Source organism: Loxodonta africana, chromosome 18 (assembly GCF_030014295.1).
Source record: "Loxodonta africana isolate mLoxAfr1 chromosome 18, mLoxAfr1.hap2, whole genome shotgun sequence".
In the NCBI taxonomy this organism is placed as follows: Eukaryota; Metazoa; Chordata; class Mammalia; order Proboscidea; family Elephantidae; genus Loxodonta; species Loxodonta africana.
Genome location: NC_087359.1, coordinates 15,739,692 through 15,765,601, shown reverse-complemented (window position 1 = coordinate 15,765,601; position 25,910 = coordinate 15,739,692). Strand labels below are relative to the sequence as shown.

The 25,910-nt window shown below is 56.9% G+C and overlaps 1 protein-coding gene across 2 annotated transcripts in view; it reads left to right on the top strand.

The window, feature by feature from the left end:
- Nucleotides 1–25,910, top strand: part of SEPTIN9 (septin 9) — a 164,592-nt gene that overhangs the window by 37,827 nt on the left and 100,855 nt on the right. The window contains exon 1 of one of the 2 annotated variants that reach the window (XM_064270675.1): nt 4,251–4,383. The exons of the other annotated variant lie outside the window; for it this stretch is intronic. Coding sequence (XP_064126745.1) covers nt 4,329–4,383 — 55 coding nt within the window. The 5' untranslated portion in view covers nt 4,251–4,328. Of the gene's footprint in view, nt 1–4,250; nt 4,384–25,910 lie in introns of those variants that run through there. 2 annotated transcript variants of the gene reach the window in all.

The following is a 25,910-nucleotide window of genomic DNA, read 5'->3' as shown; positions in this document are numbered from 1 at the left end:
GGAAGCGTGGTAACTCCAGGTGTCCTTGGCTTGTGGCAGCGTCGCTCAGTCTCTGCCTTCGTCTTCACATCGCCTTCTCTTCTGTGTTTCTGGGTCTCCTTTCCTGTCTCTTAGAAGGACGCTCATCACTGCGTTTAGGGTCCACCTGAGTAATCCAGGGTGCTCGACTCTCTAGATTCTTACCTTAATTACATCTGTATACTACCACCGGTTGCCATGGCTTCAGCTCCGACTCACAGCAGCCCCATGAGTGTCACTGTAGAACTGTGCTCCGTAGGATTTTCTGTGGCTGATTTTTCAGAAATAGATCGCCAGGCCTCTCTTTGGAGGCACCTCTGGGTAAACTCAAACCAACAACCTTTCAGTTAGCAGCTTTGTGCATTAACTGTTCGCACCCCCAGAGACTACAGTTATATCTGCAGAGACCCCTATACCAAATAAGGCCACATTTGTCCTTTTGGGGGCCACTGCTCAACCCACAACAGGTCTCACGGTGGACCTGTGAGTTGGGGGCCCCTGTGGTGTCCCTCAAATCACATTGTCCATCCCCTTTGGTTATCCTAGGACCAGATGTGGTGTTCCTTGGGAGAACACACAGTTACAGAATATAGAGGACTTGTTATTTCTTTCTTGCCAAAATGAAGCTCCTTCTTCCCTCCGTGAACTGCTACTCCTTTCCTCTGTTCCCTGCCTTGTCCAGCCTGTCTGCCCAGCCCCCAGCTGCGAAGGCTCACGCCCTGGGAAAGGGGGGCTGGGGAGGCTCCTACCACCCCCTACCGATCAGGCCCTTATTAAAATCCTGGAGCCCCCAAATAGGCACAGTCATCAGAAGAGATCAAACGAGAGCTGGGATGATTAAAGGGCTGGGGCAGGATGATTGGAGCTGAGAGAGAGGAGACTGAGGAACAACTGGACTGTCCTAGAGTCTGGAGAAAGTAATTATGACATGAAGGGTGGAGCCCAGCTGTTTCCCATCTCCTCTGAGGGCAGAGAAAAAAGGAGGAAATAAATGATGTACCATTAGAGCAGTTGGGTAGACACAAGGGGGAACTTCCTGGCTGGGAGCAAGGCCAAGCTCTGGGTTGGGTTTTCTGAGGCAGCCTGGGGAATCTCCTTACCTGAAGAGCCCTGGGCCTGGCACCCATTGCCATTGAGTCGCTCCTAACTAGCGACCCTGCACGACAGTAGAACTGCCCCATAGGATTTCCAAGGAACAGGTGGTGGATTCAAACTGCCGACCTTTTGGTTAGCAGCCGGACACTTAACCACCGGGGCTCCTAGGCCTGGCAACGCCTGCCCAAGTGGTTACAGGGAAGTGGGGCCAGAGGTAGGGGGTGGACTTGTTGGCCTTGGAGCACAGTCCTGCCAGCATGGGGCCGTTTCTGGCTAAGGAGATTGGCTCCCTCCTGCCATTGTCCCTTGGGCTCCCAGAGGGGAGCATTTCTGTGGGGCGTGCACCCTGGCTGGGCTCCCTGAGGAAATATGCCTAAGACTGTGAGCTGCACTGTGAATGTTGGTGAATGGTGCACAATAAAGTGGCCCTGTGCTAATCTGGAGGAACTCCATGCCAGCCCTCTGGGAGAACAATCATGTGGGTGTGTCTACACTCACCAGGTGCTTCTGATAAAAGTCCTGAGAATAATGCTGTGGCCCTGGCTGGATGCTGCCCGGAGGCCCCAGAACCAGGGGCGAATTATCCAATAGGCAAGAGATAAGCACAATGCTTACCTTGCTTACCAGATCATCTGTTGTGAACAATTTCACATTTTTTCACCACATCAAAGATTCTGCTTCTAGGTATGGCTGGCATCTGTCTCTCTCCCAACCCCACAGCACCTTCCTACCGAATCAAAGCCCCTTTTCACATTTACAATCCCTGACGGGGACGGATGACCCCGTAAGCAAGGCAAGCACGGGCTTACTTGTACTTACCAATCTGTAGTGACCAATTTCATGTGGGTTTCACCACATCTGTAAGCACAAGTAAGCCTGCTTACTGGGTCATCCACCCTGCCTGGAGTCTTCCGGGGGCCGTGTGGTTATGCTGAGTTTCTTAGGGACTATGGGCCACCGCTGGGACCCCAAGCCCCCAAGTGCTGAGTGGACAGATGGCTTAACAGGCCCAGCTGGTGGTTTTCAGACAAGAAGTGTTCGGGGCTGATGCGGAAGCCTCTGGGGGCTATTCCTGGCTCCTTTTCTGGAACCCGGGCTCCCAAGCAGACAAGGGCGTGCACGCATCTGACATGGCTGTGGTTTTGCAGTTCCTGTGTCCATAAACTCACTTGGTTGAAAATAATTCAAAATATCCGAAGCATGAGAGAGGGAGTGACTGCTTTCCCTAAACAGGCAGGCCCCGATCTCACCTACTTAGACGCACCCATCAAACCTAGTAGATTCTCCATGGTGCCCCCAGTAGCCCAGCTGCTGCCTCTGAGGCAGCGTGAGGTCTCAGCACCTCCTGCACATTTGGGATCATTCTGAAAGGATGGGGGAGGAGAGGGGCATGGTAGTGGATGAGCTCCCGGGTGCACACACGTCACACACTTGGGGACAGTACTGCAGAGTTGCCCAGGGGCTGGGGCGGGGAGGAGGGATCCTCATTACCTGTTGCTGTGTTGACTCCAACTCATAGTGAATCTGTAGGACAGAGGAGAACTGCCCCATAGGGTTCCAAGGCTCTAATATTTAGGGAAGCAGGCTGCACATCTTCCCCCCGTGGAGCAGCTAGTGGGTTTGAACCGCCAATGTTTCTGTTAGTAGCCAAGCCCTTAACCACTGCACCATCAGGGGTCCTTGGAATTCTCTAGGGCTCCCTGACTTTGTGCTAAAGGCAGAGCCTTGGGTGTCTGTGATAACAGGTGGGAGCAAGTACCACGTGCTGGGCTGGGATAGCACCTGCAGCAATGCCTCTCAGGGCCATCGCCACCTGCATCCGCCTCACTTGGTGGGGAGGGATGCTTGTAAAAATGCAGATTCCTGGGCTCCCCTCAGAACTGTAGGATCAGTTTCCAGGGATGGCTCTGGGCCACTTCTTTTAAGCAGCTCCCAGGCGACTGTTAGGCCTGGGCCGGGGTCAGCCAGGTGAGGTTAGGTGCGGACCCAGAGGACTCTTTCTGGGACTGAGCAATGGCCTGCTGCTTCTCAAATTCTGTGTCTAATGCACCATTTTGTCCCCAGCCCCTGGGACCCGCCTGCCTTGTAGGTAATAGAGTTTAATCAATGTTTGTGGAATGAATGGAGGCATTAAAGACTCCTGCCCTAGGTATGGAAACACTTGGCTATCTAAGCACCCTAAGCACCCTTGAGGCCCGGACAGATGGGCAGAGGGGCATCTCCCCTTCTCCTCATTCGCTCATTCCTTCGTTCAGGAGGTATGAAATATCTTCTTCCCAGGTGGAAGGCCAGGGTCCAGCTCTGCCCTCGAGAAGCCCCCTTATTGGGGGACACACACCTCCTTGGCTGTTGTGACAGGCGCTTCATCCTGCCTGATGCCTATCCACAGGTCCCAGCCCCGACTCCGGGGTGGCAGGGCGGGGGGGGGGGGGGGGGGGGCGGGGGGCTGCTGTAAGGGCGCACGCGGCGGGGGGGAATTCGGGTGCTTCCAGTCTCCGGCAACGTGACTCGCGCGCTCTCTGGTCCCCAGGCCCAGATTCTGCTCGCTGGCCTGGGCCCACGGGAGAATCGGGTCGAGGACCAGACCGAGGCCGGAGGAGAACACTGGGCCGAGAGTGCTGCCGCTTAACCCTTCCGAAGCGCCAAGCGCGGGAAGGGAGGCGGGCGAACTTTGTTTGCTGAGTAAATGAACCTCCCGCCAAAGGACCCCCGCGCCCCGGGAAGGGGAGGCCGCTCTTCCCCTCGGCGCCCGGCCCCGCGCGGCCGGCCTCCACATCCGCCCACATCTGGCCGCAGCGGGGAGTCCGGCCGCCCTGGGCCTGCGAGCGGGCGGGGGCTGGAGCCGGGGCCGCGGCGGTCCCCTGGGCGCGGGCCAGGCGGGAGGAGGGGGGCGCGGGGCGAGGGCCCGGGACTCGGCCTGCTGCTGCCACCCGCCCAGCCCAGCCCGGCCCAGCCCGGCGTGGTGACGGGCGGGCGCGGCAGCCAGTGCGCGGCGGGGGCCGGCGGGTGCGGGAACCCGATCCGCCGGCGGGGGCGGGGCGGGGGCGGGGGCGGGAGGGCCGCGCCGCACCGCCCCCATTCATTCGGCCGATCCGGGGGCCGCGGCTCCGCGCGAACTCTGCACGGAGGACGCGGCGCCCGAGCCAGTGCGCACGGCGGCCCGGCCGGGCTCTTCCTAGCCGCCGCCCCGGCGCATTCGCGGCCTTTGAGCCACCATGTCCGACCCGGCGGTCAACGCACAGCTGGACGGGATCATCTCGGACTTCGAAGGTGGGTGCCGGGCCGGCCTGGCAGGGGACCGGGGCGCGGGAGGTTGGCGGGCCCCCTATGGAGGCGTCCCCGCGCCTAGAGCGCCGCGCGCCTGTCCCCGCGTCGCCGACGTGGAGGACCTTGCTCCCGCGGCCCCTCGCTCGCCCCGCGCTGCCGGCCGGCTTCCTTCCTTTCTTGTTTGTGTTCACCGAGCAGCAGCGACCTCCTGGGTGGCGCGCAGGCTGCTGCGAAACCACTCGGGGCGCTCAGTTTCACTTGGAGCCGCCGACCGCCCTTTTCCTCCCTCTCGCTTCGGCGGCTTTCGGGCTGGGCGGTGCGGGCGGCGGAGAGGAGTCGGTTGCTCACCCGGCGGAGTGGGCGGCCGCGTCCGGCTCGGTGGCAGCCCTCCCATCCCCCACGCAGTTTCGGGCCGGGGCTCGGCCGAATCCGTCTGGGGACCGCCTCCGAGTGGGCACCCGCGGGCGGCGCTCCCCACCGGACTGGCGCAGGGCCCATCCAGGCCTGGGGACGCCCTACTCTGACCCCAGAGCTGGACGGCGGGGAAAGAAGGGGCCTGTGTGCGTCCTTCTCCCTCTTCTGGGTTTAACAGTGTGGGGAAACTTGGGGGGTTTCTCCCTCCGGGTGCGGGTGTGGGTCTAGCTTCCGTCCCTGCGCCTGTGTGTATTTTCTTGTGCCCTTCTGACTGCCTGTGGCCTTGCCCTGGCTCCCTGCGTCCCGGGGAGTAAATACAGCAGTCGGAAGGGAAGCGCACACAATAGTTTCCAGCACTCCTGGGGCCTGTATTGCGGAGGGGCGGGCCTGCCTCTGCCGGGCCTGGAGCCCCCGCCCTGCGGAGGGGCTCGCAGGCGCCCGCAGAGTAGGGCAGAGCTGTCTGGTGGGATGGGCCCGGGAGAGGCCGGGCTGAGAGGGTGCCAGGCCAAGCCGGGAGGTGACAAGCCCGGGGTCCTGGAGCCCCCAACGACCAGGACCTGGACCAGCATTTGGATACCCGAGCCCAGGGCACACATGCTCCATCTCAGGGCTGCCCCATCTGCAGGGGCGTCTCCTGGGGACCAGAGCCTTCCAAATCCTGTGCTGGGGGGCCATTGAAGAGCCAGTGCAGGCTGTCAAGCCCCAGTGGCTGTCACTCCATGCGAAGGGTGAAACAGTGCATCCGCTGTGTCCATTCGTGGGCCTTCTGTCCACACTGTCCCAGAACCAGGGGGTTGAGGTCTGAAAAGTTGGAATGACAGGGTACCCAGATCATCTTGGCATGGGAGGAGGCGCGAACTCTTACTGGGGTCTCCCCCAAATCTGCCCTCCCTGCAGCAGCTGCTGCCTGGAGACTCCTCTCGCCTTCTGCAGGGGCTTTCCTCCCCTAAGTGCCCGAGATGGGGTATTCGCTAACTGAGCCCAGTGGGCCTTGGGAACAGCTGCCCCTTTCAGGAAAGTTCCATGAGCACTTTCTCCTTGTGGCCTGTGGGGTGGAAGTTTCTGCCTTTATTTCCTGATCCCAAAACATCGTGTTGTGGGAATTTCTGAGGAAAAGGGGGCGGGGGGAGGTGGAAGCCTGTGCAGATGGGAGGGCAGTGACTTGGGGGTTGCACTAGTCTGGCAGCCCTGGAGCTTGTGCGTCCTGCCTTGCCCCGGTGCAGCTCTGTCCTGGACGTGATGTGCACTCGGCCAGAAACACTGGCGGCCTCTGTGGCTGCCTCCCAGGAGAGCTGCTGTTTTTTTTTTTTTTTGGACAAGATAGCTTCTTGACCCTCTAATTTAGCCAGAGACAATGGCCTCATTGAGACCGGCCTTGTGGAACGGCTGGCAGCCCTTTGACTGCAGGGAAGGATTTCATGCTTGCAGGGAGGAGCCCCGGAGGAGCCTCTGGAACACTGTGTGGATCAGAGTCCCCAGGGGTGCCAGGTAAACTCTGCCGTGCTCAGCCCATCCCAAATGGCTGCTCAGTATGTGCGTGTCTGTGTGCATGTGTGAGTGTGCATGCGTAAGTGTGTACTCACAAGTGCACGTGTGTGTGTGCACATGGGTGTGGGTGTGTGTTTGCATGAGTGTGTGCACGTAAATGTGTGTGTGTGCACAAGCGTGTGTACATATGTGAGTGTGCTTACAAGGTTGTGGATGAGCATTATGCCTGCGTGTGCATGTGTCCATGAGTGAGTGTGCACGAGTGGAAGCATGTGAGTATGCAAGTGCAGGAACAAGCATGTGTGCATGTGTGTGTGAGTGTGTATGCGTGACTGTGAATGTGTGAGGGGTGCTGGGTCGTTTGGCCCTCCTTGCACAGCTGACTTGGGGGCAGGAAGGCAGGTGGTCCCCCAGGACTCCAGGCACTTGCGGTGGAGTTGGTAGGGGGAAGGTGTGGGTGTGGAGGACAACTTCGGACATGGGGAAGAAATGGTTAGAGGAGCAGGGTGTGCGGTCCATCGAAACCATGGGTGATACACGTGTCAGAATTGAGACAGAGAAAGGTCACCGCGGGCTGACCAGAGAAGTCGGTGTGAAGGAGGCGGACAGTGGGCCTGGAGGTTGCAGGGGAAGGAGAGCAGCATTCCGGCCGGGGCAGCAGGAGCCAGGGAGGCCGCCTGAGCTGGGCTGTCGGGGCAGGGGCCAGAGGAGGAGCCAGCGTGTCCAGCTTGGATGGCCGGGCTGTGGAGGGTTAGGCATGCCTCCAGGAGAGTGGAGCTCGCTGTGAGCAGCTGGAGGGGGCGGGGTGAGGCGGCTGCTGCCTGGACTACTGGGCGCTTTCTCGCTTTCTGCAAGGTTCATCCGAAGAAAGCAGAAACTGTCAGCTCTTCGGCAGCGGCTGGGGTGGGGGGATGCAGTTGTCTTCTCAAGTTGGCTCTGAAAGGTGGAGGCCCAGGGGACAGCCCTGAGCAGGCTGAATTTTCTGGGGTGACATCCACCCTGGAACTCTGCAGCTGGCCCAAAAGGAGGTTTGGGGCTTGCGGCAGTGTCCAGGGCAGACAGGAAGCTACCTAGGGGTGGGAGGGTGGGGGTTAGGGGAGGTATTGTGGGGGTGTGGCAGGGTGGGTATGCAGCCCACACAGCCTCCCCTGCAGGCAGGAAGTTGCTCTGGCTGCCCCGAGTTAAAATCCTGCCAATGCCTCACATCCTGGGTGCATCCACCCCCGCCCTGGGGAGCACACTTCTCTTTTCATTTTTATTCCCTGCCTGTCCCCGCCCCCCATGAGGACTCAGGAGCCACAGCATGGAATCCGTAAGCACCGACCCGGAGATCTGGCCCATCCTCCCTTAAACCACGTTTTTTGAGTTCTGTTCTTCAAGAGCCTCAGGGTGCTGTGGAGACTGTCCATTTGGGGGCAGGATGAGGATTTTGTATTTTGCACTTCTAGAAAGTGTCCTTTTTTGTTTCTCTGCGGTACCAGTGCATGCCGAGTGGCAGGAGGGTGACCCTCTGCTCTGTCTTGCTCTCACTGGGCTGAGCCCTGGACAGCTGGATAGTACGTTCTTTAGCAGACACAGGCCAAATTGGTTATCACAAACACTGTTACAGACTCGGGTCTTCGCATACCAGGAGCCCTCCAAGTGCCAACTGTTGGCCTGCTTTCCCACACGGTGTTTGCTGGAGCCAGATTTGCATGTGGGGAGAGAATCCATGTTGATGTTGAAACAGAATCTGGCCCGGGACCCAGGTGCTCCGACTTCTAAGCCCTTCACTCTACCCGTGGAAGGATCTCCATGCTGTGTTCTGGACGCTTGGACTTGAAAGGACAGAGAACCAAGGGGCATGAGAGGGTCTCCTTGGCAGGATGAGCCCGCTTGTCTGAGAGCCCAGACACCTCTGGGACAGGGCGCTGGCTCTGGTGCTCCCAGAAGACCGGTTGCTTGGTGATGTGTCCCTGATTAATGCCAGGGGCTTTGCAGCCAAGACTCAAGGCCTCCCTTCAGTTCACACCTTTGTGGCAGGAGCAGGGGGCGTGATAGTTACTGGCTGGGCCTGAGCAGAGCTGGCCTTGCTGGGACTCTGTTGCGTGGCGTCCCCTAAAGCTAAGAAGGAGGTGGTCCATTATGGACCGACAGTTGTTCTCGTCGTTGATGTGGTGGTGCTCTTTGTGTGTGGGGCATGAGGCCAGGCAGGTTCATCAGTCTGGTTTTGATGCATGTAATTTTAGAGGCAGGTCAAGCCTCAGCGGAGACAGGTGCACCTGGGTGGACAGCTGGGCTGAGGGCTAGCCCTGGCCAGGCGTTTGGGGACAGGGAGGTGGGAGAAGCACCCTGTTTGGCAACATTAGTCTGGAAGGCCTTCTGGAAGGTGTAGGTCTCCAGAAAAGTTTTGAAAGATGCTAGTGGGCAGAGTTTGCATCAAAAGGGAAAGTGATGTCTGTGGCACCCCAGTGCCGTGTGGAGTGATGCTTAAGAGGCAGGGTTGGGCAGCAGGCCCACCTCGCTCTGCCGGTTCATAGCTACATGACCTTGGGCAAGTTTCTCAGCCCCTGAACCTCAGTTTGTGTATCTGTAAAATGGGGATATAGACATCTCTCTCAGGGTGTTGTGGGGAGTGAGACACAGCCTGAAATACCAACCCTGGCTCATGGGAGTGTGGTGAGTGGTGCTGCTGCCGTTGGAGCTTGGTGGCTGTTGTTAGTTGCCATTGACTCATGGTTACTTGTGTACAACAGAATGAAATGTTGCCCAGTCCTGCGCCATCTTCACGATCATTGACATGTTTGAGTTCGTCCTTGTGGCCACTGTGTATTTTGAGTGCCTTCCAACCTAGGGGGCTCATCTTCTAGCACTATACTGGACAATGTTCTGTTGTGATCCATAGGGTTTTTACTGGCTGATTTTTGGAAGTTGTTCTCCAAGCTTTTCTTCCTGGTCTTAGTCTGGAAAGTCTGCTGAAACCTGTCCACATGGGTGACCCTGCTGGTATTTGAAACACTGGTGTCATACCTTCAACGTTGTAGCAACACACAAGCCACCACAGTATGACAGACTGGAGCTTGGGGTGGTTATTTGCAAGGGACAGGTAGGTTTGGACATTTAAATGTATGGATCTAGGTGATGGAAGGTGTTCAGAGGCCACAGGCAAGGACCTGTCTGATCCCACCATGGGGTCCTCAGCCAGGAGGCATGGTGGGTACCCATGGTGGTAAGGACTGCAGACTCAGAGCCCGCCTGGGTCCCTCTGTACTGGCAGACACTGGGCTCCTGGCTGAGCAGTGTGACCCCTCTTTGCTGCCTGCTGTGTTGGCCCCTCTGAGTGTTGGAGCTGCTGCCCTGGTCAGAGCGCAGGTTGGGGCCGTGTGGGCTGCTGGCTCCTCTTACTGGGGAGGTCCACCTCTACCCCAGGCCAGCAGATGGGTGGCCCCAGTGCCCTGCCTACAGGGCCAGGTGCTGACAGTGACGTGGCCATGGCTGGGCGACCAGACTGTGAATACAGGGCCATGGGGTCACAGCCTGCAGCTCTGCCAACCAGCCTTTCTGGAAGCCCAGAACAGCAGGGCATCCTGGCTGCTGCCGCATGCTGGACAGCTATCCTCCTGGTTTGGGGCCCGAGACGTGAATGGCCCTGCTGGGCCAGTGCAGGGAGAGCAAGGGCCAACAAGGCCACAGCTGTGCGCCACTCACCGCAGGGCCAGTTCACTCTGCACCCCAGACCTGGCATAGCAGGGGAAGCCTCTATGGGGTGCGGCAGTGGGGACCCCGTGTCTGGAAACCTAGATCGCCCAGAGTGCGAGCCCTCTAGGGTCAGCAAGAGGCCCAGCTGATGACACAGTGCCAGGTCCAAAATGGGCACTTGCTAAACCCACGTCATGGGGGCAGCTATCCTGCTGGTGGACAGCAGTGGACTGCAGTGGCCTGGTGGCCTGATCATGATGGACGTCACCAAAAACCCACACCAGTTGCCACTGAATCGATTCTGACTCACAGCGACCCCATGTGACATTGTGGAAGTGCTCCATAGGGTTTTCTTGGCTGTAATCTCTATGGAAGCAGATTGCCAGGCCTTTCTGTCCTGGCACCGCTGGGTGGGTTTGAACTGCCACCCTTTTGGTTAGCAGCTGAGAGTAAACCATTGGTGCCACCCAGGGACCTTCAAGAGAAATTCACATATGCAGACTGTGCACATGCCCTGCAGGAGCTCGGAGTCTAACACCTGGCCAGGGACCTCTCACCTGTGGCTGTGACCTCTCCTGCCCCTGGGTGGTGAGCCAGCAGAGCCAGGACCCCCCCTCTCCCACCGTCACTAGAGTTCGGGGGAGGTCACATTTGAAGATCAAGCCTGACCACCTAGGTCAGCCCAGCCTCCCTGTTACTGGCCCCCCCTTCTGTTTACCAGCGAGAGCCTCTTATTTCTGTGCTGGGTGGTGGCTGGCCTTATGCTGGAAGATTCCCCTTGGGATGCAGACTGGAGTACAGGGCCAGTAGCAGGGACCTCGGGGTGAGGCCCAAGGACTCCATGTTGGCCCCAAGCCCAGGACGGAGTCTTGCCTTCCTGCCAGGCCAGACCAGGTGCCCTGCTGTGTCCCTGTTACTGTGTCAGTGCACAGCACAGTCGTGGGGCAGGGGGCAGGGGCTCTAATGCAGATTCCTCCAGAGGACAAGGCCCCAGGCAATGTCCCCATTCTGAGTCCCCGCAGAAACCCAGCCAGGAACGCCTTCCTGTGCATTCTTTTGACAAAGCCACTAAGGAAAAATGGTCCAACAGTGGCTCTTTCCAAAGCCTTCTCGGTTTTTCCCAAATTTGGAGGCTCTCTGAGTTGCTTACGAGGCCATCTAGTCCAGGACTCTCTGGAACACAGTCCCAGAAGCCCGAGGACTTGTAATCTCTTCAGCCAGACAGACTCCACAGCTGGCCTCCAGACACCCTGGGCGCCGGGGCACTTCTGGGCTCAGGCACTTAGTTCGAACAGAGCTGGAGGCTCTGTACGGACTGGACCAGGCGACAGGCTAGGAACTCCGCGTTTGTTGTCATTTTTAAAGTGCTGCCAAAACCAAAAAAAGAACCCCACTGCCATCGAGTCAATTCTGACTCATAGTGACCCAATTGGACAGAATAGAACTACCCCATAGGGTTTCCAAGGAGTGCCTGGTGGATTTGAACTGCCAGTCTCTTGGTTAGCAGCCGTAGCACTTAACCACTACGCCACCAGGGTATCCAAAGTGCTCCCGGTGCCTAGAATTTGGGCAGAAGGACAAGAGAATGGCCTGGATCTCAGCAGGGAATATAGACAATGTCTCCCCCCACCCCACCCACCCCATGCTCCACCCAGGCCCCCAGGCCGGGTGGGACAGTCCCTCCAGGGACTCGGGGATGGCCCAAGGCCTCTGGGGAGGCGGTTCTTTATTGTGTTTTTGTTTTCTCCCCTGCACACCCTGAACTCTTGGTCCCTCAGTCTCTAAGGGTCCTGCCCAGGAAGCTGAGCCCCCTGCTGTCTTTGACCTTTTATCACCTGAGGTCTCTGTCAATGGAGGAAGCTGTCCTTTGCCTCATGTTGCAAAATCCAGAAAGTCAAGGGCTCGGCCTTAAATACATTATAGCTGCACCCTCCCCACCCATACATTACTCCCACGGAGCGGAGTGGGTGGTGGCCTTAGGACTAGGGGATCAGACTCTACAAACAGGAGGAGCAGCCTTGCCTGGGGGCGGCAGGAGAGGCAGCAAGGCCACCCCCCTGTGATCCTCGTCCCCTGTCCCTCCACCTAACGTGGCCGAAGTCTCAGAGGGACCCTGTAATGGGAACCAGGATGCTTGTCCCGGCACAGGCCACAGAAGGGGGGCACTTGTCCTCCTAGCTTTGCTGACTGGCAGGGCACACCGAGGAACGTGGGTCTCATGCTGCCCGGGGACTTGCCAGGCTCTGGGTTTATCTTCTCCTGGCAGCCTCTGACCAGCCGTGTGCCCCCTGCACCCAGCGTCCCCGAGTGTATGAGGAGGAGCTCACTCGTCATGGAGGCCCTTTCCAGCCTTGTCAGGTCTTTCTGTGTTCTGTGCTCAGCTTCCTGCTCTCCCCCACAAACCCACAACCCTGGGGTAAAGGGCCTTCCGGCTCTTTCAGGAGCAGCTTGCTAGTGACTGTCTTTGCTCTGGGGCTGGTGGCTGGCTGTCACCTGGGGCAGGGCCTGGGGCTGGGCTGGTGGGGGAGCCATCTGGGCCACCACAGGCCACTCTGCCTCGGCCAGGTTAATGATGGCCCACGCTTCTCTCTCTTTCTGGAACAGAGCATTGAACCTGGGTCTGCGTCCTCCACCCCAGGCATGGAGGTGGAGATAGATGTTCCTGGCTCTGTCAGGGACCGGTGACCCGGTGGACCCCCGTGTCTCCTAGCAGGACTCATTCTGGACCCAGCTGCTCCCTGGCTGCAGAAAGCCTACCCTGATCCGGGATACGTGCCCTACTTTCCATGTGGGTGGGCAGCTTCCCCTGAGGGTAGGCCATGCCTCTGTGAGGTCCCCAGAGGCCGATATTATCTGCAGTCAAAGCACACAAGTTTTCCTGGCTCCAGACCAGACATAAAAGGGGCGGCCTTCTCCGCTGTCCCGTCTCCTGTCCCCCATGTAAGGTCAGGGAGTGGGAGTGCTCTGTAAGTTGGCTGGGTTTGGGCTTTTTCCTTCAGTTCAGAAGGAAATGTTGGAATCCCCCTGCCTCGCCCCAACCATTGCCCAGGTTGCACAGGGAGGAGGGACATCCTTGGTGTCCCCCTGAGGAAGCTATGCCTGCCAGATGCCCTGGTGGGCCAGGAAGAGACCACAGGGATGGAACAGACTCTCAGCGCATTCGCTTGTTTATTCAACAGGTATCTCCAGGCACCAGCTAAGCACCAGCTCTGTTCTAGGTGCTGGGAGTCCAGGTGTGAGTCTGGAGAGGTGAAGGTCGAAGAGAGCTTCCTGGAGGAAGGGGCACCTAACCAGAGGTGTGGGTAGGAGTTTATTAGGCAGGCAGCAGCATCCATGCAGGTGATGCTGGCTAGCTTCTCTTGGTTCAGCTTTGCAGTTTCTGCAGACTTGTAGTTTATGTAGATGGCCCTGTGTGCTCTCACCTGGCACAGATCACTTCACCTGGCACAGGTGCCCTCACCTGGCACAGGTGCCCTCAGTGCTGCCAGGTATCTGGCTTCTCCTGGGAGGTGGGAAGTGAGGGAGACAGGGCTGTGTATACAAGCCTAGGTGGGAGAGTGAAGCGAAGATTTGGGGACATCCATCTTGGGCTCCTCCAGCCAAACCAGGCTCCAGTTGGTGGGAGGGGCTCTCTGTGAGCAGGATCCAGGAGGCCAGGAGAGCCAGGAGGGATTTTGATGGGGAAATAAATAATCCAGGTGGGGCCAGGGGCCCTCGGATGTGTTAATTGAACAAGGGCAGAGCAGGCTGCAGGGTTGTGGTGGCAAGGGTTTATTTAAATCAGAAAAGCCTCAGAAAGGCTTCCTTCCTTTCTTGCTAAACTGCAAAATAAACCCTTGGCAGGCTGGGGCCCCTGGGGGAGGGGTCTTTCATTCTGGCCTTTGCAGGTCCAGAGGGTGGAGACAAAGTCCCTGTCCCTTCCCTGGCCCTCCTCTCTGGCCCCTGGAGAAGTGATGAGCTGGAGCAGCTGGGGGGGCGGGGGGCATTGGGGAGGGCAGAAATCTTCCACAACCCTGGCTGCAGCCCCGGCAGAGGCCTGGCTTGGGGGGGCCCATTCAAATATTTACATCTCTCCTAATATTTAAATGCTGCAGTGGTCTGTGCACACAGCTGCCTGGAGCCAGCTGTCTGCCCTGGCCTCCCTCCCTCCCGAATTCTTTGTCTCTGACCCAAGTCCCAGCCTTCCAGCTGGTCCCTCTTTGCTCAAGGCACTTCTGATGCCTGCGCTTATTCTTGGTAATTTCCATAACCCTTTCCTTTATTGGGAAACCCTGGTGGCGTTGTGGTTAAGTGCTACGGCTGCTAACCAGAGGGTGGGCAGTTCGAATCTACCAGGTGCACCTTGGAAACTCTATGGGGCAGTTCTACTCTGTCCTATAGGGTTGCTATGAGTCCGAATCGACTTTATGGCTTTGGGTTTGGTTCCTTTATTGAACACCTACTGTGTGTGAGGCCCTGGGCTGGGAGCTTTATATGCGAGGTCTCTTCTGAGCCCCCAGAGCCTAGCCAAGTAGACCAGTAGTTTGGGCTCAGGCAGGACACAGCGGTGTCCCTGGCTCACAGCTGGTCCGAGGCCTTGCTGGAAGGCAGATTCAGGGCCCCCAAACCCCATAGCTGCACTGATACCTGTCCATACCTGAACCCCTACCTACCTGTCGAGCCCTCCCTGCTGCTGAAACCTGCTCCCTGGCCCCTCCCTGGTCCCACCTCTCAGGGGAGGCTTGTGTCAGTGGTGGGTGGAGGCAGCCTGGGGGTCCAGATCCCCGGAGCTGGTGAGGGGCTGCCTCTGTTCTAATCCCAGCCACACTGCTCCCAGCGTCCTTGTCTGTGAAATGGAGTGACGGTGTCCACCTGCAGGGTGGCTGGGAGGCGCGGAAGAGATGATGCACTTTTAAGGGTTCAGCATGGTGCTGGTGCATAGGTGGCTTGCTTTTTTTTTAATGGCAAAATACATATAACATAGAATTTGCCATTCTAACCATTTAAAGTGTAAATCCAGTGACAGTTACATTCACGGTGTTGCACAACCATCACCATTCGTACCAAAACTTTTCGTCACTGCAAACGCAAACCCTGCACCCATGGAGCAGTAACTCCCCTCCCCCCACCCCAGGTCCTGGTAGCCATTGATAAACTCCGATTCCTATACATTCACCTCTTCTAGATATTTCCTGAAAGTGGAGTCATATAGTATCTGTCCTTTTGTGTCTGGCTTGTTTCACTCAGCATAATGTTTTCAGGGTTCATCCGTGTCGTAAAGTGTATCAGGACTTCATTTTTCTTTGCTGTGCCATGATAGGGAGGGACTGTGCAAATAGGGTAACTGTGGCCCACCAAGGGGTTTGGTCAGTTTTGCCTTAAAATGAAGCCAATTCCAGAGCAAAGAGAGGATCTCACCACTACCAAGGAGGAAACAGGCTGAGAAGCGGTGGCGGAGGAACGGCGGCAAGAGGGACGAAGCAGAGAAGCAGAGATGCTGCTGGTGTCAGAGTTGTTAAAGATGGTGGCGAGAGGAGGCATGTCTGACCTCCGCCTCATGGGAATCAGCCTTGGGCTGCTGATCTTGATTCTCCTTTACCTTGTGAAGTACTAGGAGGTCAGACACTGCCCCCATGCTGTTTTTATACTCTTTACGGCTGAATAATATTCTGTTGTGTGTCCATCCTACATTTTGTTTATCCATCATGTGTTGAGGGAACGCCTGGGTTGTTTCCACATTTTGGCCAGTGTGAATAGTGCTACAATGACCATTAGCGTACATAGGTCTGTTTGAGCCCCTGCTTTTCGGCTCTTTGTTTTTAGGGTTTAGGTTTCAGAGCGCCAGGGTGGGATTTTGGAGGCCTGAGTGGTTTAGCATGCTGGTCATATCCAACTTGCCCCTTGCCAGTGCTGTGATGGTGGGCAAGCTGCCTAACCTCCCCACTGTGTTCCTATTGCAGATGAGAATAAAATCACTCATCCCTTTGGTGACCATGCGAATCCAAGAACCTGATGCCCCTAGATCTCCTAGGACAGTGCCTGGTGTATAACCAGCTGCCTTCAGGTCAATTCCAATTCAGGGCAACCCCACGTTACAGAGCAGAAATGCTCCATAGGGTTTTCTTGCTGGAACCTTTATGGAAGCAGATCTCCAGCCCTTTCTTCCACGGCACCTCTGGGTGGGCTTGAATTGCCAGCCTTTTGGTTAGCAACCAATCGCAAACCACTTGTGCCACCTGCTCCTAAATTGCTTGTATTGTTGTTAGGTGCCATTGAGTTGGTTCCGGCTCATAGTGACCCTGTGTACAACAGAATGAAGCACTGCCCAGTCCTGCACCATCCTCACAATCGTTGTTGTGCTTGAGCCCATCGTTACAGCCACTGTGTGGATTCATCTCGTTGAGGGTCTTCTTCTTTTTCTCTGATCCTCAACTTTACCAAGCATGATGTCCTTCTCCAGGGACTGGTCCCTCCTGATAACATGTCCAAAGTATGCGAGACGGAGTCTCTTGCTTCTAAGGAGCGTTCTGGCTGTATTTCTTCCAGGGCAGATTTGTTCGTTCTTTTAGCAGTCCACGGTATGTTCAGTACTCTTCCCCAACACCATAATTCAAAGGTGTCAATTTTTCTTCAGTCTTCCTTATTCATTGTCCAGCTTTCGCATGCATATGAGGTGATTGAAAACACCATGTCTTGGGTCAGGAGCACCTTAGTCTTCAAGGTGATATCTTTGCTTTTTTAACATGTTAATAACGGGGTCTTTTGCAGTAGATTTGTCCAGTGCAGTGCATCATTTGGCTTCTTGATTGTTGCTTCCCTCAGTGTTGATTGTGGATCCAAGTAAAATGAAATCCCTTACAACTTCAGTCTTTTCTCTGTTTATCATGATGTTGCTTATTGGTCCAGTTGTGAGGATTTTTATTTTCTTTATGTTGAGATGTAATCCATACTGAAGACTGTAGTCTTTGACCTCCATCAGTAAGCGCTTCAAGTCCTCATCACCTTCAAAAAATGTTTGTATAGCTAGGAAAAAAGCAGTAGATATTATTTTTCAAAGTTCCTTGTCAAAAAGAAAAATAACTCACCCAACCTGATCCTCCACCACATTTAGAGACAAGGAAGCTGAGGCTGGGAAAGAGATGAGTCCCCTGGTCAGAGTGGTGGGGCCAGGGCTCCCAGGGCCCCAAGAGGGTCTTCCCAGCTCTGCATTGGGGTGTTGGGGTGTGGGGCGTGTGCCTCTGGGAACAAACGCCAGGCTTTTTTTGAGACCACTGCCAGCAGCTGCATTTTAGGCCCTGGAGGGCAAGGTGGGCAGGTCCTCTGTCCTTGTCCACTGCTCACCAGGGCCCCCAGCTCTGCTGAGTGTTTGGACTTGCTGGCCCCCAGCCTTCAGAAACGCATTGGCTCTAGTGGGCTCAGGAACACTGAGGGCACCTTCATGCTGGTGGCAGATCAGTCCTCGGGGGACCATGTGGCATCTGAGTTGGAAGGGGCCTCTCCGTCCCTCTCTACCTGTTCCAAACCAGTAAACTGAGGCCAGAGGGTCATCTGCTGCACAGGGAGGGGTATGTATAGCTCTTGAGACCCCCTCGTGCACACTTACACAGCCCCCAGTTCTGGGCCATCTACAGCCCCCCACCCCCACCCCCAGCACCATACAGCTTCTGCTAGGATGCCTTGTCTGGGAGAGTTGTTGTTTTACTTAAGAAGGGACTGATGCTGTCTGTAGCCCCGCTTCCTGTAGGCTCTTTCTCCCTCCTGCCCCACACACCCCCGAGAGGGGCTTCCAGCAGGGTAGGGGTCCCTGCTGACGCAGCCAATCCCGCACAGCCCCTGCCTGGTGTCCCCTGCTCCGGTGGAGGGGCCTGGCTGTCTTGGAGTTGGGCGGGGAGAGCTGGGGGACTTCCCAAGGTAGAAACTGGCAGGCCTGTGCCCCATGTGGCTGGCGGGCAGGTCAGAGGCTTTCAGGGTGAGAGGGCTGCTCTGAGCAGTGGGTGTGGGCCACCTGGGGTCTCCTAGCAAACTCACTGGCAGGGAGGTTTGAAGTTCTGTGAACAACTGTCTTTTTCCTTCTCCCATGGGCCCTAAGCGGCAGGCAGAATTGAGGGGTCATTAGCTTACAGGGTGTGCCCAGGGAGAGGTGGTTCTCCTGTCCACCTGCAGCCTGGCATTCGGGTCCCAGAAGGTCACCTCCACTGCCCAGGAGCCCCCTCTTGGAAAGAGAGCACAGGAAAAGGGCGGGCCTTTTACGGGGCTGCGTTTAAGGCTGGCTCCTTCTGAGGGAGCTGGGACAGTGCCTCCTGCCCAGAACAGGGGCCTGCCTGGAACTCCAGGAGGTGTTTCCCTGAGACCCTCTGGGTGGGAGATGAACACTCAGGGGCAGACATAAGAGAAAGGAATCAACGTTTGCTGCCCGGAGCCAGGACTGGAGGGCATTTGAAGGCGGACAGATGGACGGCACAGGTGTGTGACGTGTAGAAAGATCCGGGAAACAGCGGTCCGTCCAGGTCCAGGAAGACTTTGTGGTATGGATAGGTTTTTAGGGGCATTTGGTGGAAGACAGAAGTCTCAGCAGGGAGGGAATGGAGGTGGCTGATCTTGGGGGGAGGTGAGCGGAATGCTCCAGGGCTCAGGTGAGTGGGGTGAGTGCAGGGAAGGGGGGTCGGAGACCTGGTTTGGGCCTCGGGAATTGAGAGCAGGGGTTCCCTGGGGCCCCCTGGGGCCTGGGGCCTGCGCTCATCTGTACCGTGACAGGGCTGCAGGAGGGACCTGCTGATGGGAGTGGCCAGGTGGGCTGGCCATGTGTGAGACCTCTGTGCCTGCAACATCCCCATCTGCCCCAGGGTCCCCGTGCTGGGGGCACGGAGGTGTTGTCCCTGCTGCTGGTCCTTGTCCCTTCTGTGGATGGTCCAGCCAGTCCTGCGCCTGCATGGATGGCAGTGATCCAGGAACCCCTGGGCTCAGGACGGGGTTGGGGGGTCATCGTTGAATCCTGTGTCCCCAGCGCCTCCCTTCCCCTCAGGGCAGAGCCCCTCCCTTTTCAGCGGCTCTTCTCCTGCCCTGCCCCCTCTCCCAAGGCTCCTCCCTAGGAAGTTCCCTGCAGTCACCCCTCTGGCCTCCCAGGGTCTCCCTGCCTTCTGGGGGCTGTGGGCAGGGCATTGGGCTGGGAGAGTGGAGACCGCAGACTTTGTGTGATTCTCAGGATACGCAGCGACCCTGCCCTGCCCAGATGTCCCACCCAGCTTGCTCTGGTTTCCCAAGAGCTTCGAGGTCCCTGGTGCAAACAGTAGACCTTCTGATTATGCAGAGCCCTGGGAAGCCCTCACCTTAGCTGCTTCCCCGGGGGGTCTTTGAGACTGCTGGGTGGCCCCTTCTGGAATCTTCTCAGGGTCCCATCAAACAAACCCAACCCCTCCTTCTACTTTTCTGTGACTTGAGAAGCGTCAACCTCAGATCAGACAGAACCCAGCCCGGGAGACCCTTCCTGAGACTTCAGGGCTCTGTGGTCACTGAGGGTCCTGGCCATGATGCCTCAGCCCGAGCATGCTGGCCTCCTGGGTACTGCTCTGACCTGGCCTGAACTCTGCTGCCTGGGGTCGCCGCTCCCTGTAATTAGGCCGCAGCTCATATTGGTCCATCTGCTGCCGCCTCCAGCCACAGCACTGAGAGGCCCACCTGTCCCTCTGGAGTCCTTGGGCATGAGTAATGGAGGGCCACACCTGGGCCAAGTGGCCTCTGGCATTAGGTTTGGTTTTTTTAGTTACATTTTTTAAGCGCTTTTAACATTTTACCTGGAGTCAGTGGGGTGAGGAAGGAGGGGTGGTTTCTGTGCCTAGGAAGGTCAAGAATGACCAAGAAATGGGTCCCTCATGCCAACCAGGCACCTGACTGCTCAGTCCAGTGCCGACGAGAACAGACACTGACCAGCCTGCTCCTGAGGGCCTCCCGGGCCTGGTTCTCAGAGGGTTAAGTCACATAGGAACCGAGCTACAGGAAAGGCCTGTTTGTGGGTCTGCTTCGTGGAGGGAGCATTTGAATAACTGTTGCTACGTGGTCAAGGGAACCATGAGGCATTCCAAGGAATTCTGAGGCCTAGGCTGTGGTTGCGGGAAAGGGTGAGTCCCTGGGCGGTGCACATGGTTAACACACTTGGCTGCTAACCTATAGGTAGGAGGTTCAGTCCACCCAGAGGCACCTCTGAAGAAAGACCTGGCAATGTACTTCCAAAAAATCAGCCACAGAAAACCCTGCCTACTCTGACACACACGGGGTTGCCATGAGTTGGAATGGACTCCACCACAGCAGCTGGCATTTGGGGAAGCGGTGAGCCATTGAGCTGGAGGGCGGAGTAGAGAGGAGAAGCAGGGGATGGCTTGAGAAGGTGTTGGGGACCCTTTCTGAGGGAACAGGGAGCTTGAGCAGAACTGTGATCCCATTTCTAGCTGGCAGCTTCATTCTCTCTGCCCAGAAATGGTGGTGGTAAGCTGGTGGATTAGCTGGGACAGGACCACTGACTGGTGTCTCAGGCTGCTGACAAAACCAAAAAAACCAAACCCGTTGCCATCGAGTCAATTCTGACTCATAGCAACCCTATGAAACTCTATGGGGCAGTTCTACTCCGTCCTGTAGGGTCGCTATGAGTCGCGATGAGCTGACAAAAGGTGGGTGGATTAAAGCTCAGAAAGCCCTCTTCTGTGACTGTGGCTCAGTGACCTTTGAGACCCTGAAGCTGCAGCCTGTAGTTCCCTACTTTGAAGCCGGCCACCTCCCACCTACCTTCATCAGCCACCATTTATCAGGGAACCTTTGACCTGAGGAGACCCGAAACAAAAAACCAAAACCAAACCCAGTGCTGTCGAATCGATTCTGACTCATAGCGACCCTATAGTATAGGGTAGAACTGCCCCATAGAGTTTCCAAGGAGCACCTGGTGTATTCGAACTGCCGACCCTTTGGTTAGCAGCGGTAGCACTTAACCACTACGCCACCAGGGTTTCCAGGAGACCCGAAAGGTCGTTAAATCTCCTCACCTAGCTCCAGGCAGGCCACACCATGACAAGCTCACAGAGATCAGGTCCTGGGCACTTCTGCAGTACCTCCGAGTGGGTTTACCCTGGTGTCCTACCAGCACTCCAGGTCAGGAAGTTCTTCCTTTTATCTGCCCCACATCTCTCCACTTGAAGCTTAAGCCCATTTCCCCTCCTGTTCTCAGTGGAGATGGATATCCAACAGGTAGTTTAAAATGGGTACAAGGCCGTTCCATTTGCAACAGTGTCTGCAATGTGCTCACGCCCTCAGGACCTGAGTTTAGTAAGGAGGGAAAGGAAACCCCAATATCTTTAGAGCAACTTTTGAAGTCACAATGCTGGGGATGAGCTGGGGATGACCGGGCTCCCCAGAGCCAGAGGCAGAGGGGGGAGGTGGGTGGGGGGTGGCACGAAGGAGGCCTTCATCCCGAGCGAAATTTCCCTGGGGGAGCTAGGCTTTCCAGGAAGGGAAGGAGGTGTGTCCATTCCCTGTGAGTGGTGATTCCCTGGAGCATTTATTTTGTGCAGAGAAGACTTCTGGAAGGAGAGGCTGCAACATGGCTCTGCTGATGAAGTCTGGCCGGGAGTTGCACTGTGAGTGGGCACCCTGATTCTGAGAGCAGTCACCCCAAGACCTTTCTGTGGGGGAGGGGGAGGGGCACTTCCAATCTGGTCCCTGCCCTAGGGAGGGTGACGGTGGAATGTTTCGTCCCAGTTGGATACCGCTGGTTCCACTGGGCCAACAGGTGTGCACGGGCCACCCCAGGTGGACATATGGGCACTTGGCTATGGAGTGGGTAGACTTGGGGCCAGCCCTGAGCAATAGGGACATGCAGCGGAAAGGGGACCTTTGGGGGAAGGCGTTTTGCCAGCTGTGCAGGGGCGGGCAAGAGCTGGTGGGCTGACAGCCTGTGGGGAGAGGCGTCTTCCTGCCAAGCTAGACCAGCTGCTGGCGCCCTGGTCCTCTGCTCAGAATGGTGACTCAGCGGCGGGAAGTGGCATCTGAATCAACAGAGCCCTCAGAATTTGAACAGAATGGCCCGGGACGGTCTCAAGAGCTCCGCTTTCTTTTCCTTGTTCTGTTGGTGACTGCCGGAACAAAGTCCCACAAAGTGGGTTGCTTAAAGGAACACGAGTTTACTCTGTCACAGTTCTGGAGGCTGGGAGTCCAAAGGTATCAGCTCTCTCTGGAGGCTCTAGGGGAGAATCCACCCTTGTCTCTTCTAGCTTCCCGTGGCCCCCGGCGTTCATTGGCTTGTAGCTTCATCACTCTCACCTTTGTCTTTATCGTCACTGCGTCTTCTCCTCTAGTGTCTCTTATAAAGACAGTTGTCATTGGATTTGTTGTATCATGTGCTGTTGAGTTGCTTCCGACTCAATGTGATCCCGTGTGATGGAGTAGAACTGCCCCGTAGGGTTTCCTAGGCTGTAATCTTTATGGGGAGACCCTGGTGGTGTAGCAGTTAAGTGCTACAGCCGCTAACCAAAAGGTCGGCAGTTCGTACCCATCAGGTGCTCCTTGGAAACTCTATGGGGCAGTTCTACCCTGTCCTATAGGGTCACCGTGAGTCAGAATCAACTCAGTGGCAATGAGTTTGGTTTTTTTTTTTTTTTAATCTTTGTGGGAACAAATTGCCAGGTCTTTCTCGCCGGGACCTGTCATCATTGGTTTAGGGCCCACCTAATCCAGGAGGATCTTTACCTTTCGTACATCTGCAAAGACCCTTTTTCCAATCAAGGCCACATTCCCAAGTACCCAGGATTAGGACTTGGGCATGTCTCCTTAAAAAAAAAACCCAGTACCGTCGAGTCGATTCCGACTCATAACAACCCTGTAGGACAGAGTAGAACTGCCCCGTAAAGTTTCCAAGGAGCACCTGGTGGATTCGAACTGCCGAGAGAGGACATAATTTAACCCTGCACAGTTGACGAGCCCAGACTTGGCACCAGTGTCCCTTCCAGACACCATAGCAGATTCCTGAAGCCCATTGTAAAGGAATCTGATAGGATTTCTCCCATTCTGATGTAGCTGGATGGGGAAAGGCTCTGAGCTCGGCTTGCGACTCTCCATCAAGGCTCCACCCTCAGGCCTTTGCTTCGTCCTCCACTGGTACAGCCTGAACCCTCACCAGCCAGCCCGATGGAGAGCTTTGTCCAGGAAGAAATGAAAATAAAGGATTTGGGAAATGAGAGAAGATCTGGGGTCCTGAGGGCCAGCCGTTGACCATAGCTGCTACTGGGCTCCTCACCCGTAGTAGGGGGTTGGGTTCATGTCCCGTGTTGAGAGGACCAGAGTCGCTGGCCCCCCATTTCTGGCCTTGGCACTGAAAATATTTTCTCTGCTCTTAAAACTCCTGGGAAAGAAAGACAAGGGCCAGGAAGCGCTGCTGTCCCCACGGGCCGCTCATTGGTCCCATGGCAGTGTGTGGTGGCCCTGCAAATGTGTGTGGGAGGGCTTATTTCTCTTGGCCGCCCCTGGGAAGCCGAACCTCAGGGATTGTTAGCTCTGCTCATTCTCACATCACTGTGCCAGGGTGAGCTGGCCCGGGCCAGGCCTCCGGGTAGGGGCTGTGATGAGCAGGAAGGACCCCAAAGTGCCAGAGTCTCCCAGGCCCAGGGCATGAGAGCCAGAGTAGAAGAAGCGCTGTCCTAACACCCAACACAAAAGACGCTCATCAGACTCAGTCAGGGGCTGGCGGTCACTACGTTGTCCTCATGCTTCAGCTTCCCCAGGTGGCTTGGGCATTGAAGCATTGACATTTGGAGGGCAGTGGGCTGGGATGAGATAGGTCGCAGGGCCAAGTGCACCCTGCCCCAGGCCTCCTGCAAGAGGCCCAGGACAGCCAGCATGCTCGGGCACCAGGCTGGTGTCCAGCGCGGCCGGCCAGACACTGAGGTCTGAGGTGGGTGGCTTGGGGCCCGTGCCAGCTGGGACCATTGGCAGGATGGGGCCAGCCCAGAGACTGCTCAAGCACCCCTGCAAGCCTGCCCCTGGGGGAAGCCGAGGGTGAGGGGCTAGGGGAGGCTGTGAGCCAACGGCCTTTTTCTCTTCCTTCCCAAATCCTGGGGAGACTTGAAATGGGCCGTGGTGTACCTCTAAGGCTAGAGCCCTGTTGCTCTGCCTTTATTTGGACTTTGCCTCTGCCGTCATCGTCGTTAAACAACTGTGTTTGGCTGCAAGACCTGGGAGGCCCAGGAGGCCGGCCTCAGCTGATACGCTTTTATCGACTTCCCCTTGCAGGCTTGCTTAGCTCCACATGTATCTTTAAATCCTCCTTTTGGACAGTGTTGCTCCCTGAGAACCCCGCCCTCCCTACCTGTGTGGGGTCCTCCTCTGTGTGCTGACCCTGCCTCCCTCCACCCTGCTTCCTATCTGCCCCCTTCTCCATTCCCTGCCTCCATGCAGGTCCAGCCCTGGGGTGCTGTCTTAATTGGGCCCTCCTAAAAGTAGATCCTGGAAACCCTGGTGGTGTAGTGGTTAAGAGTTCGGCTACTAACCAAAAGGTCAGCAGTTCGAATCCACCGGGCACTCCTTGGAAACCCTATGGGGGCAGTTCTACTCTGTGCTATAAGGTCGCTATGAGTCAGAATCAACTTGATGGCATTTTTTTTTTTTAAGAAGCCGGTCCTGAGAGAAGGGTTCAAGGGGGAGGTGATCCTGGGTGACCCCGAGCTTGGGGATGAGACTGGGAAGAGAAGGCAGCCAATGAAAGGGATGTCATCAAGCAGTCGGAGCACAGGCCGCTGGGAACTGCGGGGAGCCTGTGTGGCACACCTCGGGGTTTCCCAGAGGGGAGAGTAGGCTGGGATGTTGATACTTCTGTACTGGCAGAGTGCAGACGGTGTCAGGGTGACTGCAGTCCCCTGTGCTTGAGCAGCCTTGGCTGCTGGCAGGGGGACCAGGCACCCATGAGCACACGCTCAGATGGTGGTCACACCACCAACAACAGTAGCAATTGATGCATGCCTGCAACGGGTGCTGCCATCCTCTTATCCCATCAGGGCCTCACAGCATGTGACAGATGGGAAACCGAGGCTCAGAGACTTTCCTTGTGGTCATGTCACTCTCCTTCTGAAGCCCCTGAAATGAAAAGCGCAGTCTCCATCAGCCACCAGGCTCCAACCTTGGGTGGTGACTCTCTAGCCAGGGACACCATCAGGCCTCTGCACTGCACTGCCTCCACCTGGAACTGCCCACCCCTGTGCCCTCCCACTCTTTACCGAGGTACTCAGCTCATCCTTCAGAGCCCAGGTCTACCTCCGCCAGGTCTACCACCTCCGCCAGGTCTACCACCCCGTTGCGTGGGTTTGGGGCACTGGGCTCCTTTCCTTTGAAGGTTTGTCCTGGTTTAGTGGACCCACCAATTGGGTCTTGAGACTCCATGAGGCAGGGAACTGGGCTCCCTGCTCCCTGCTGGCCTTGAAGTTCTGCATAAGGAGGAGAGTGAAAAGGAGGGACGGCCTCAGTGAGGTAGGCTGGCGCAGTGGCTGCAACGACGGACTCACACATACGAACAATCGTGGGGATGGCACAGGGTGGGGCAGCGTTTCCTTCTGTAGTACATGGGGTCGCTGTGAGTCGGGGCCACCTGGACAGCAGCTAACAGCAACAAGAGGAGGATAAAGGTGCCTTCCTGGGGCGCCGCAGGCCACAGCCAGCCCAGCTGTGTGACACTGAAGCCCTGCCTGACTCCGCCCCCCTGCACAGAGCAAGGCCTGACCCACAGAGGGGCAGGAGAACAGGGGACCACATGGAGATCGCTCGATAGAGGCTAAAGGCTGTGCCGAGGGGCCCGCTGCAGTGTTTTCCTATAGCCTGTCCCGTGGGGTTACAGCGGGGACAGGGAGGTGCCTACCCACGGTGCCGTCTTCCTGGCTCCCTGGGCCTGACCCTGGCTCTTTGGGAGCTGCCCTTTCCTGCAGCTGGAACCTGGCGTTCGAGCT